Here is a 14,376-nt window from a genome sequence, read left to right as displayed (position 1 = left end):
TAATAAAAAAAACTGTGGTGCACATTAATGTTATAAACTGTGGTGCACATTAATGTTATAAACTGTGGTGCACATTAATGTTATAAACTGTGGTGCACATTAATGTTATAAACTGTGGTGCACATTAATGTTATAAACTGTTGTGCACATTAATGTTATAAACTGTGGTGCACATTAATGTTATAAACTGTGGTGCACATTAATGTTATAAACTGTGGTGCACATTAATGTTATAAACTGTGGTGCACATTAATGTTATAAACTGTGGTGCACATTAATGTTATAAACTGTGGTGCACATTAATGTTATAAACTGTGGTGCACATTAATGTTATAAACTGTGGTGCACATTAATGTTATAAACTGTGGTGCACATTAATGTTATAAACTGTGGTGCACATTAATGTTATAAACTGTTGTGCACATTAATGTTATAAACTGTGGTGCACATTGTTATAAACTGTGGTGCACATTAATGTTATAAACTGTGGTGCACATTAATGTTATAAACTGTGGTGCACATTAATGTTATAAACTGTGGTGCACATTAATGTTATAAACTGTGGTGCACATTAATGTTATAAACTGTGGTGCACATTAATGTTATAAACTGTGGTGCACATTAATGTTATAAACTGTGGTGCACATTAATGTTATAAACTGTGGTGTACATTAATGTTATATACTGTTGTGCACATTAATGTTATAAACTGTGGTGCACATTAATGTTATAAACTGTTGTGCACATTAATGTTATAAACTGTGGTGCACATTAATGTTATAAACTGTTGTGCACAATAATGTTATAAACTGTTGTGCACATTAATGTTATAAACTGTGGTGCACATTAATGTTATAAACTGTGGTGCACATTAATGTTATAAACTGTGGTGCACATTAATGTTATAAACTGTGGTGCACATTAATGTTATAAACTGTTGTGCACATTAATGTTATAAACTGTGGTGCACATTAATGTTATAAACTGTGGTGCACATTAATGTTATAAACTGTGGTGCACATTAATGTTATAAACTGTTGTGCACATTAATGTTATAAACTGTGGTGCACATTAATGTTATAAACTGTGGTGCACATTAATGTTATAAACTGTGGTGCACATTAATGTTATAAACTGTGGTGCACATTAATGTTATAAACTGTGGTGCACATTAATGTTATAAACTGTGGTGCACATTAATGTTATAAACTGTGGTGCACATTGTTATAAACTGTGGTGCACATTAATGTTATAAACTGTTGTGCACATTAATGTTATAAACTGTTGTGCACATTAATGTTATAAACTGTGGTGCACATTAATGTTATAAACTGTGGTGCACATTAATGTTATAAACTGTGGTGCACATTGTTATAAACTGTGGTGCACATTAATGTTATAAACTGTTGTGCACATTAATGTTATAAACTGTTGTGCACATTAATGTTATAAACTGTGGTGCACATTAATGTTATAAACTGTGGTGCACATTGTTATAAACTGTGGTGCACATTAATGTTATAAACTGTGGTGCACATTAATGTTATAAACTGTTGTGCACATTAATGTTATAAACTGTTGTGCACATTAATGTTATAAACTGTGGTGCACATTAATGTTATAAACTGTGGTGCACATTAATGTTATAAACTGTGGTGCACATTAATGTTATAAACTGTTGTGCACATTAATGTTATAAACTGTGGTGCACATTAATGTTATAAACTGTGGTGCACATTAATGTTATAAACTGTGGTGCACATTGTTATAAACTGTGGTGCACATTAATGTTATAAACTGTTGTGCACATTAATGTTATAAACTGTTGTGCACATTAATGTTATAAACTGTGGTGCACATTAATGTTATAAACTGTGGTGCACATTGTTATAAACTGTGGTGCACATTAATGTTATAAACTGTGGTGCACATTAATGTTATAAACTGTTGTGCACATTAATGTTATAAACTGTTGTGCACATTAATGTTATAAACTGTGGTGCACATTAATGTTATAAACTGTGGTGCACATTAATGTTATAAACATATGCTTCTATTTATCGTTATTGCATCAATTCATGCACTTTATCGCTATATGGATAATTGTCCATATTGCCCAGCGCAAACACACACACACACACACACTAATGTGCTGGATCTACAGGGAACGGTGACATAGTACAGACTGTAGTATGTCTGGTAGTGAAGAGTTGACTTACTGCTCTCTGTGTAGAGGTGGATTTCCTGTTAGGTCTAACATTTAGACTGGTCTCTTTCCCATTCGTTTCTGATCAAGTCAAGCTGTTGACTTTTCCCTAAGTTGCTTTTGATGTAGTTTGTCTAATTCTCTCTCCCCGCTCCTTCTAGATCCTCAAGCTGGGTCCAATAGCGGAGTTCCTGAGGAAAGCTCTGGACCCTCCTACAGAGGAGGCTATCACTCTGGCCATCACACACCTGATGGACCTCAATGCCCTGGACCGCTCAGAGGCTCTGACCCCGTTGGGGTTCCACTTGGCCAGGCTGCCTGTAGAGCCTCACATCGGGAAGCTGATTCTGTTCGGAGCTCTGCTGGGCTGTCTGGACCCTGTCCTCACTATCGCTGCCTCTCTCAGCTTCAAGGACCCCTTCTTCATACCAATGGTAATCACACGCACCAACGCAGGCACACACACTCGCACACATTTAGGTGCTCAAATCTCTTTCTCTCTCAGGGTAAGGAGAAGGTGGCAGACATGAGGAGAAGAACTCTGTCCAGAGACTCAAAGAGTGACCACCTCACCATCATCTATGCTTTCACAGTAAGATCCTCTTTTCCCACCTACATCATTAGAGGTCTCGCTCATATCTCCCCAATGGAATAATATCAATGGTTCATTCTATTTAAAGGATTGCTAACTTGACTGTGTTAATCTGTCAGGGCTGGGAGGAAGCTAAGCGACGCGGCTACAAGTTTGAACGAGAGTTCTGCTGGGACAACTTCCTGTCAGCCAATACACTCCAGGTGATTCTCATGGCCCACCAATCAGATATCAATTTCAAACCACCATTGGGATGCAGCCTTCGCTTCATATTGAGAATGAGTCTATCTAACCTGTGACCTGTCTGTCTGTCTGTAGATGCTGCACAACATGAAGGCTCAGTTTGCTGAGCACCTGCTGGGGGCTGGCTTCATCAGCAGCAAGAACGCCAAAGACCCTGACTCTAACATCAACTCGGGTGAACTGATTGGATGTATTTTTCTACAATTTGCTAGTCTCTCTCTCTGCTCTCTCTCTCTCTCGTTTGCTCGCTCCTCTCTCTCTCTCTCTCTCTCGTTCGCTCGCTCCTCTCTCTCGTTCGCTCGCTCCTCTCTCTCGTTTGCTCGCTCCTCTCTCTCTCGTTTGCTCGCTCCTCTCTCTCTCTCGTTCGCTCGCTCCTCTCTCTCTCTCGTTCGCTCGCTCCTCTCTCTCTCTCTCTCTCGCTTCTCTCTCTCTCTTGCTCGCTCCTCTCTCTCTCTCTCGCTCGCTCCTCTCTCTCTCTCTCGCTCGCTCCTCTCTCTCTCTCTCGTTCGCTCGCTCCTCTCTCTCTCTCTCGCTCCTCTCTCTCTCTCTCTTGCTCGCTCCTCTCTCTCTCTCTCTCGCTCCTCTCTCTCTCTCTCGCTCGCTCCTCTCTCTCTCTCTAGCTCCTCTCTCTCTCTCGCTCCTCTCTCTCTCTCTCTTGCTCGCTCCTCTCTCTCTCTCTCTCGCTCCTCTCTCTCTCTCTCGCTCGCTCCTCTCTCTCTCTCTCCTCTCTCTCTCTCTCTCTCGCTCGCTCCTCTCTCTCTCTCTCCTCTCTCTCTCTCTAGCTCCTATCTCTCTTTCCATGTCTGACTCTCTCTCTCTCTCTCTGTGTCTCTCCCTCAGAGAATGAGAAGCTGATCAAGGCTGTGATAGTGGCAGGTCTCTACCCCAAAGTGGCCATGATCAAACCCAGTGGCAGCAAGAAGAGACCGTGAGTCAGCATGAACTTACAGTAGCACTCACTCCTATCTATATATATATTTAGCACTCACTCATATATATTTAGCACTCCTATATATATATATATATATATATACAGTGAGGGAAAAAAGTATTTGATCCCCTGCTGATTTTGTATGTTTGCCCACTGACAAAGACATGATCAGTCTATAATTTTAATGGTAGGTTTATTTGAACAGTGAGAGACAGAATAACAACAACAAAATCCAGAAAAACGCATGTCAAAAATGTTATCAATTGATTTGCATTTTAATGAGGGAAATAAGTATTTGACCCCTCTGCAAAACATGACTTAGTACGGTGGCAAAATCCTTGTTGGCAATCACAGAGGTCAGACGTTTCTTGTAGTTGGCCACCAGGTTTACACACATCTCAGGAGGGATTTTGTTCCACTCCTCTTTTCAGATTTTCTCCAAGTCATTAAGGTTTCGAGGCTGACGTTTGGCAACTCGAACCTACAGCTCCCTCCACAGATTTTCTATGGGATTAAGGTCTGGAGACTGGCTAGGCCACTCCAGGACTTTAATGTGCTTCTTCTTGAGCCACTCCTTTGTTGCCTTGGCCGTGTGTTTTGGGTCATTGTCATGCTGGAATACCCATCCACGACCCATTTTCAATGCCCTGGCTGAGGGAAGGAGGTTCTCACCCAAGATTTGACGGTACATGGCCCCGTTCATCGTCCCTTTGATGCGGTGAAGTTGTCCTGTCCCCTTAGCAGAAAAACACCCCCAAAGCATAATGTTTCCACCTCCATGTTTGACAGTGGAGATGGTGTTCTTGGGGTCATAGGCAGCATTCCTCCTCCTCCAAACATGGCGACTTGAGTTGATGCCAAAGAGCTCAATTTTGGTCTCATCTGACCACAACACTTTCACCCAGTTCTCCTCTGAATCATTCAGATGTTCATTGGCAAACTTCAGACGGGCATGTATATGTGCTTTCTTACATTTACATTTTAGTCATTTAGCAGACGCTCTTATCCAGAGCGACTTACAGGAGCAATTACATTTACATTTTACATTTTAGTCATTTAGCAGACGCTCTTATCCAGAGCGACTTACAGTTAGTGAGTGCATACATTATTATTATTATTATTTATATTTTTTTTATACTGTCCCCCTGTGGGAATCGAACCCACAACCCTGGCGTTGCAAACGCCATGCTCTACCAACTGAGCTACATCCCTGCCGGCCATTCCCTCCCCTACCCTGGACGACGCTTAGCCAATTGTGCGCCACCCCATGGGTCTCCCGGTCACGGCCGGCTACGACAGAGCCTGGATTCGAACCAGGATCTCTAGTGGCACAGCTAGCACTGCAATGCAGTGCCTTAGACCACTGCGCCACTCGGGAGCCCAGGGGTGGAGAGGATAAGAGCTTCTGCTAAATGACTAAAAATGTAAATGTAAGAAAGCACATATACAGGGTTAAGTGCCTTGCTCAAGGGCACACCGACAGATTTTTCACCTAGTTGGCTTGGGGATTAGAACCAGCGACCTTTCGGTTACTGGCACAACGCTCTTAACCACTAAGCTACCTGCCGAGTTTGGAATCTGATTGATGGATTGCTTCTGTGGACAGGTGTCTTTTATACAGGTAACAAGCTGAGGTTAGGAGCACTCCCTTTAAGAGTGTGCTCCTAATCTCAGCTCTTTACCTGTATAAAAGACACCTGGGAGCCAGAAATCTTTCTGATTGAGAGGGGGTCAAATTCTTATTTCCCTCATTAAAATGCAAATCAATTTATAACATTTTTTTACATGCATTTAATTTTTTTATTTTTTTGTTATTCTGTCTCTCACTGTTCAAATAAACCTACCATTAACATTATAGACTGATCATTTCTTCGTCAGTGGGCAAACGTACAAAATCAGCAGGGGATCAAATACTTTTTTTCCTCACTGTATATAGCACTCACTCATACAGTATATAGCACTCACTCCTATCTATCTATCTATATATATATATATACACACACACACACATACACACATACATATACAGTTGAAGTCGGAAGTTTACATACATCTTAGCCAAATACATTTAAACTCAGTTTTTCACAATTCCTGACATTTAATCCTAGTAAAAATTCCCTGTCTTAGGTCAGTTAGAATCAACACTTAATTTTAAGAATGTGAAATGTCAGAATAATAGTAGAGAGAATTATTTCTTTCAGCTTTTATTTCTTTTATCACATTCCCAATGGGTCAGAAGTGTACATACACTTAATTAGTATTTGGTAGCATTGCCTTTAAATTGTTTAACTTGGGTCAAACATTTTGGGTAGCCTTCCACAAGCTTCCCACAGTAAGTTGGGTGAATTTTGGCCCATTCCTCCTGACAGAGCTGGTGTAACTGAGTCAGGTTGTAGGCCTCCTTGCTCGCACACGCTTTTTCAGTTCTGCCCACACATTCTCTATAGGATTGAGGTCAGGGCTTTGTGATGGCCACTCCAATTCCTTGACTTTGTTGTCCTTAAGCCATTTTGCCACAACTTTGGAAGTATGCTTGGGGTCATTGTCCATTTGGAAGATCCATTTGCGGCCAAGCTTTAACTTCCTGACTGATGTCTTGAGATGTTGCTTCAATATATCCACATAATTTTCCTTCCTCATGATGCCATGTATTTTGTGAAGTGCACCAGTCCCTCCTGCAGCAAAGCACCCCCACAGCATGATGCTGCCACCCCCGTGCTTCACAGTTGGGATGGTGTTCTTCGGCTTGCAAGACACCCCGTTTTTCCTCCAAACATAACGATGGTCATTATGCCAAACAGTTCTATTTTTGTTTCATCAGACATTTACATTTACGTCATTTAGCAGACGCTCTTATCCAGACCGACTTACAAATTGGTGCATTCACCTTATAGCCAGTGGGATAACCACTTTACAATATGTTTATTTATTTTTTTGTGGGGTAAGGGGGGGGTAGAAGGATTACATTATCCTATCCCAGGTATTCCTTAAAGAGGTGGGGTTTCAAGTGTCTCCGGAAGGTGGTGAGTGACTCCGCTGTCCTGGCGTCGTGAGGGAGCTTGTTGCACCATTGGGGTGCCAGAGCAGCGAACAGTTTTGACGGGGCTGAGCGGGAACTGTGCTTCCGCAGAGGTAGGGGGGCCAGCAGGCCAGAGGTGGATGAACGCAATGCCCTCGTTTGGGTGTAGGGACTGTTCATGCCTGAAGGTACGGAGGTGCCGTTCCCCTCACAGCTCCATAGGCAAGCACCATGGTCTTGTAGCAGATGCGAGCTTCAACTGGAAGCCAGTGGAGTGTGCGGAGGAGCGGGGTGACGTGAGAGAACTTGGGAAGGTTGAACACACGAGTTGTAGGGGTTTAATGGCACAGGCAGGGAGCCCAGCCAAAAGCGAGTTGCAGTAATCCAGACGGGAGATGACAAGTGCCTGGATTAGGACCTGTGCCGCTTCCTGTGTAAGGCAGGGTCGTACTCTCCGAATGTTGTAGAGCATGAACCTACAGGATCGGGTCACCGCCTTGATGTTAGCGGAGAACGACAGGGTGTTGTCCAGGGTCACTTCAAGGCTCTTTGCATTCTGGGAGGAGGACACAATGGAGTTGTCAATCGTGATGGCGAGATCATGGAACGGGCAGTCCTTCCCCGGGATGAAGAGCAGCTCCGTCTTGCCGAGGTTCAGCATTGAGGTGGTGATCCGTCATCCACACTGATATGTCTGCCAGACATGCAGAGATGCGATTCGCCACCTGGTTATCAGAAGGGGGAAAGGAGAAGATTTAGTTGTGTGTCGTCTGCGTAGCAATGATAGGAGAGGCCATGTGAAGATATGACAGAGCCAAGTGACTTGGTTTATAGCGAGAATAGGAGAGGGCCTAGAACTGAGCCCTGGGGGACACCAGTGGTGAGAGCACGTGGTGCGGAGACAGATTCTCGCCACGCCACCTGGTAGGAGCGACCTGTAACAGGTCTCCAAAAGGTATGATCTTTGTCCCCATGTGCAGTTGCAAACCGTAGTCTGGCTTTTTTTATGGCGGTTTTGGAGCAGTGGCTTCTTCCTTGCTGAGCGGCCTTTCAGGTTATGTCGATATAGGACTCGTTTTACTGTGGATATAGATACTGTGGTACCTGTTTCCTCCAGCATCTTCACAAGGTCCTTTGCTGTTGTTCTTGGATTGATTTGCACTTTTCGCACCAAAGTACGTTCATCTCCAGGAGACAGAACGCGTCTCCTTCCTGAGCGGTATGACGGCTGCGTGGTCCCATGGTGTTTATACTTGCGTACTATTGTTTGTACAGATGAACGTGGTACCTTCAGGCTTTTGGAAATTGCTCCCAAGGATGAACCAGACTTGTGGAGGTCTACAATTTTTTTCTGAGGTCTTGGCTAATTTCTTTTGATTTTCCCATGATGTCAAGCAAAGAGGCACTGAGTTTGAAGGTAGGCCTTGAAATACATCCACAGGTACACCTCCAATTTACTCAAATTTTCTGGAACTTTCCAAGCTGTTTAAAGGCACAGTCAACTTAGTGTATGTAAACTTCTGACCCACTGGAATTGTGATACAGTGAATTATAAGTGAAATAATCTGTCTGTAAACAATTGTTGGAAAAATTACTTGTGTCATGCACAAAGTAGATGTCCTAACCGACTTGCCAAAACTATAGTTTTTTTAAAATAAATTTGTGGAGTGGTTGAAAAATGAGTTTTAATAACTGCAACCTACATGTATGTAAACTTCTGACTTCAACTTTAGCACTCACTCATACAGTATATAGCACTCACTCGTATATATCACTCACTCCTATATAGCACTCACATATAACACCCATTAGCTATAACACCCATTAGCTACCAGGGACAAGTGCTGAACGATTAACCAAAATGTCGGTTATTTTTTTTTTTTTAAACCACTAATTGGCCGACGTCGGTTCAGTTATTTGAATTCCATTTGGTTCTGTTTTTATCGGTGAGCTCAATGTGCCCATCGCACAGTTTCTCTAGAGATCAATCAGACCCAGCCTGAATTGTGTGATGTAGTAGGTAGCTGTAGTTTACAACAGGCCGATATTCGACATAGTTTAGCACATAAAACGTGGTAATTAACTACAATGACCATAATCCATTGCGCATCTACTTGTCCAGTCTGTATTTATTTTACAACTGCTACTACGGAAGAGGGAAGAGTGCGCGATCATGAGCGAATATAGAGAGCAGCTGTTGCTTAATGAGGTATTTCTACCTGAAAATACATGATCTAAGTGATTGGTAGTTGGTATTCAGCTGTCATAAAAGTACTATATGCCTCATTTACTTTGAAGAACTACTAAAATAGTGATTTAGTCAGACACCACAGGCTGCAGCTCTATAGAGATGAGATGATGACTTGGAATGAAATAATAAAGTCATCAAATAAAACTAATGTAATATACACAACACTGAATATTTTATTAAAGTAATGTGAATAAATGAATGTTAATTAAGCAATAAGGCCCGAGGGGGTATGGCCAATATACCATAGCTAAGGGATGTTCTTAAGCACGACGCAACACAGAGAGCCTTTAATGTTTAAAAAAATTATCGAAACCGAAAACCGTGGTAATTTTTTAATAATCGAACCAAAACGACCTCAAAAAACACTAATCGCTCAGCACTAGTACAGACAGACACTGGCAGTGACAAGAGGACACCCCAGATTCTGCAGAGGAAGTGAAATTCACTCAGACCTGAAAAGTACTCTTTGTCAACTTCCTATTGATTTGTACCTGAGAAGATCCCCAGCCCACAATGGATGGCAGACCATATGCCCAAAACCCAGCCAGCCAGCCAGACAGATGCATCAATAACTCATCATCACACTTAGCAGACAGCTGCGAAATAGACCTACGATCAAGCCTTGAGGCAGTGCACTGATAGTTAGTTGTATTTAGATTAAAACTTTAGCCAAAGATCAATAGTCATAAAACGTTATTCTGTAGCTACGGACAATACCACACACATCTGTGTGTAAAGGACACACACACACACACACACACACACACACACACACACACACACAGTAATACACCCCCCCTCCCTCCTCTCTCCTCTCCAGGGTGAGGGTGTACACTAAAACTGATGGGAAGGTGTGTATCCACCCCAAGTCAGTGAATGCTGAGGAGACCCAGTTTAACTACACATGGCTCATCTATCACCTCAAGATGAGGACCAGCAGTGTGAGTATACGGTACAGCACACATACAGCACTGTTGGACCATTTAACCTTACAGAGATGGTTCACTCCAAAATCACAGTTTTCTCAGAACTTTTATTTCCTATCGCAGAATAATGAGTACCAATCTTTTGATTATGCGTGCTCCCGATGCATTTAGTAGGATACACCAGAGGGTGAGGGATGTTGTGAGTTCCAGCCAGAGCGGAGTGTTGTTTGTGACTGTTTCACTGAGTGGGGGGGGTAAAGGTTAACTCTGGTGCCATTTTTAGACATTATTAATATTTGATTTAAACCAGTGCCTTTCAACTCCCTCCCAAAGGCCCTGGCACATCAAAGCTCGCAGACAGTACCAGGGAAGAGGAACAGTCACAACAGTCTGTCCTCTTTCTACCCTGCCGCACTGAATGTTATCAGTTAGAGCAGAGAAGGGCTACTGGCGGCGGAAATGTCGAATCCTACTACACCGGCTCTGACGCTCGTCGGATGTGGCAGGGCTTGCAAACTATCACGGATTACAAAGGGAAACCCAGCCAGTGATGCGAGCGTACCAGACGAGCTAAATACCGTCTATGCTCGCTTCGAGGCTAGCAACACTGAACCATGCATGAGAGCAATTCATATACCGCCCTAACAGATCCACAGATGACGCAATCTCTATTGCACTCCACACTGCCCTTTCCCACCTGGACAAAAGGAATACCTATGTGAGAATGCTGTTCATTGACTACAGCTCAGCGTTCAACACCATAATGCCCTGCAAGCTCATCACTAAGCTAAGGACCTTGGGACTGAACACCTCCCTCTGCAACTGGATCCTGGACTTCCTGACGGGCCGCCCCCAGGTGGTAAGGGTAGGCAACAACACATCCGCCACTGTGACCCTCAACACGGGGGCCCCTCAGGGGTGCGTGCTCAGTCCCCTCCTGTACTTCCTGTTCACCCACGACTCCGTGGCGCATTACGCATTACGTTTGCTGACGACACAACGGTGGTAGGCCTGATCACCGACAACGATGAGACAGCCTATAGGGAGGAGGTCCGAGACCTGGCAGTGCTGATCGTGGACTACAGCAAATGACGGGGCTGTAGTAGAGACGGTCAAGAGCTTCAAGTTCCTCGGTGTCCACATCACTAAGGAATGATCATGGTCCACACACACCAAGACAGTCGTGAAGAGGGCACGACAACACCTTTCCCCCTCAGGAGGCTGAAAAGATTCATGGAACCTCAGATCCTCAAAAAGTTCTACAGCTGCACCATAGAGAGTATCTTGACTGGCTGCATCACCGCCTGGTATGGCAACTGCTTGGCATCCGACCGTAAGGCACTACAGAGGGTAGTGCGTACGACCCAGTACATCACTGGGGCCGAGCTCCCTGCCATCCAGGACCTCTATACCAGGCGGTGTCAGAGGAAGGCCCTAAAAATTGTCAAAGACTCCAGCCACCCAAGTCATAGACTGTTCTCTCTGCCACCGCATGGTATCTTAGTTAGTCCGGGTAGCTATTGGTTAACTATTTAACTATCTGCATTTACCCTCTTTGCACTAACTATTTTGACCCATCACATACACTGCTGTTACTGTTTATTATCTATCCTGTTGTCTAGTCACTTTATCCCTACCTATATATACACATATATACCTCAATTACCTCGTACCTCTGCACATCGACTTGGTACTGGTACTCCGTGTATAAAGCCAAGTTATCGTTCCTCATTGTGGATTTATTCCTCGTGTTATTATGTTCTATTATTTCTCTTTTTACCTCTCTGTATTGTTGGGAACGGCCCGTAATAAAGTATTTCACTGTTAGTCTACACCTGTTGTTTACCAACCATGTGACAAATAACATTTGATTTGTGCCCAGATCTTCCTGTATGTGTGTGTGTTAATGCTGTGTCGCTGTCTGTCTCCAGATCTTCCTGTACGACTGTACGGAGGTATCTCCGTTCTCCCTGCTGTTCTTCGGAGGTGACGTCACCATCCAGATGGATCAGGACCAGGAGACCATCGCTGTGGATGACTGGATCGTCTTCCAGTCCCCCGCACGCATCGCTCACCTCGTCAAGGTACACGAACACACACACACACAAACACGCAAACAAACACACACACCTGACCGTTTTCCTTATCTGCCTCTCCTTGTAGAATCTGAAGAAGGAGCTGGACTCTCTATTGGAAGAGAAGATCCGAAGCCCCGCCCCTGTGGACTGGAGCGACCGCCAATCCAAAGACTGTGCTGTCATCACAGCCATCATAGACCTCATCACCACCCAGGAGAGGCCCAATGTTAACGCGGCTAACACTAGTTGGAGGAACACTGCCCCTAGAGGACGTCGCCAGTATTACAGCAATGATGATGATGAGTACTAAAGATGGTGCATCTCTTCTCAACCCAGAGAAAAGAGAGAGAGATGGAAAGAGGTCTCAACTTTGTATCTCTGAAATAATGGCGTCTATCTCCATTTGAACGTAAATGTTCTTCTTTTTGTGTTTGAATAAAGTGTCAAGCTAATGTCGGTGATTTACCGCCACTTGCAGTGCTGGAGTCTTAAACTAAATATTGTGTATCATTCATTTGTGGCCACTAGATGGTGGCGATATAGCTTAACGCCATTTAACAACTAGGCAAACCAATTTGAAGAAGACAATGCTCTCTGGTCATTGGCTGATGACTCCCATAGGAATCCACACCCAGTTGGCTACTATAAAATGGTAGAAGCCCTCAATGGCAATGTTCATGCGAAAATGTGTTTCCAAGTAGAGATCTCTATGTCTTAGGCACATTTACACATTTCCATTAGATTGGAATCCACCCATGTACAGTCAGGATGGTGCGTGAAGAAATCAAGGACTGGTCTGAACGCTGTCCCCAAACGCCAACCATTTTAATTTAATTCTATAAGCCAACTGGAAAAGGCTGAGCAGTGGCTGACAATGTATTTTTGCAGTATTGCATTCGTTATGAACAATGTTATGTAAAAGTAAATTGTACTGAATGCTGTTTTGTTGATATTGCTTGACATTGTCAAATGGCCTACTTGGCTTACATTCTTATGTTGTAATATTCACGTTGTTTTCTTTTCAGTTTTTGTTCAAATATTAATCTTTCTCCCTAAAGCTGAACCATTAAAGCTGACCTTATTGCAGTGTGACGTTAGTCTTTTCTAGTGTTGGCGTGAAGTGGGAGAGATTCACATTATAGCGCGCTTGACATTTAAAGGGAATTTCTAATTGAGCCGACATCTGCAGCGTTTACCTTGAATGCGATCTCTACGACCGTGGAAATATTGCCTTTGAGGTGCATAGCAGAAAAGGGGCGATCAGATTGAAGTTAAGTTAGTAGCAGCTGTAATACATATTCCAGAATCTAAAACTTTCCTGAATTGGGTCCTTATTAAAACAGCCATGATAAATGTACATCTGTGTTATCCAACTAAGAAACAGTTGGTACATAAACCAGATGAAATCCTACAATAAAGAGATTCTCTGGTACTTTTGTATACTTTTTAGCCAGTAGTCCTGAAAGTAGCCCCACAGGCCAAAAGTGGTCCCCGAAAATTGCTGATTACATCACGTCATTGCTGTGTGTGATTCTTGCTAGCTGTCACTCAAATGGCGAGGGGGATGAATCTCATTGGCTGGAACTCAAATCGCTAGGGGGGGAAATGGCACATCTTACAGAAAATACTATTTTCAAACTAGGTATTTTGTGGCTGAAGTAAAACAGTAATTCTGCTCATAGATTATGCATGTAATAACTACATTGACATGTCCAGCCCAAAGCGGGAGATTTAAAAAAGACTTACTATTCGCCAAAGTACCAGAGCATGTCTTTAATATAATCTATTTGTGCAGTTATATCTTGAACATCAGAATTATGCATCCATCTGTCTAATCTCTTAACAGGAGGTACAGTTACAGCAGTAGTAAAGTTTGAATTCAAAACAGCTTCACTGAATGTTACCAATTAAAACCAAAACATTCTCTCTCTCGGACTGGTCCTGAGTCATAACAAATGTCTGCTCCCTGGTCCCCGGCCATAACCCATATCTGTTCCCTGGTCCCCAGCCATAACCCATATCTGTTCCCTGGTCCCCAGCCATAATAGATGTCTGTTCCCTGGTCCCCTAAATTCACTGAGCCATTCAAAAGATACATCAGCATTCTGAAAGAGAACAACAGATCGCAAA

The 14,376-nt window shown here is 43.2% G+C and overlaps 1 protein-coding gene across 1 annotated transcript in view; it reads left to right on the top strand.

Moving 5' to 3' along the window:
• dhx36 (DEAH (Asp-Glu-Ala-His) box polypeptide 36) overlaps nucleotides 1-13,332 on the top strand; it is a 49,911-nt gene extending 36,579 nt beyond the window's left edge. The window contains exons 18-25 of the mRNA XM_041876722.2: nucleotides 2,368-2,640; nucleotides 2,712-2,798; nucleotides 2,918-3,001; nucleotides 3,117-3,216; nucleotides 3,882-3,969; nucleotides 10,063-10,183; nucleotides 12,100-12,252; nucleotides 12,332-13,332. Coding sequence (XP_041732656.1) covers nucleotides 2,368-2,640; nucleotides 2,712-2,798; nucleotides 2,918-3,001; nucleotides 3,117-3,216; nucleotides 3,882-3,969; nucleotides 10,063-10,183; nucleotides 12,100-12,252; nucleotides 12,332-12,556 — 1,131 coding nt within the window. The 3' untranslated portion in view covers nucleotides 12,557-13,332. The remainder of the gene's footprint in view (nucleotides 1-2,367; nucleotides 2,641-2,711; nucleotides 2,799-2,917; nucleotides 3,002-3,116; nucleotides 3,217-3,881; nucleotides 3,970-10,062; nucleotides 10,184-12,099; nucleotides 12,253-12,331) is intronic.
• Nucleotides 13,333-14,376: the final 1,044 nt, after the last annotated feature.

The sequence above is a fragment of the Coregonus clupeaformis genome, chromosome 5 (genome assembly GCF_020615455.1).
Source record: "Coregonus clupeaformis isolate EN_2021a chromosome 5, ASM2061545v1, whole genome shotgun sequence".
In the NCBI taxonomy this organism is placed as follows: domain Eukaryota; kingdom Metazoa; phylum Chordata; class Actinopteri; order Salmoniformes; family Salmonidae; genus Coregonus; species Coregonus clupeaformis.
The sequence above is the reverse complement of the archived record's forward strand: the minus strand, read 5'-3'. Positions and strand labels throughout refer to the sequence as shown.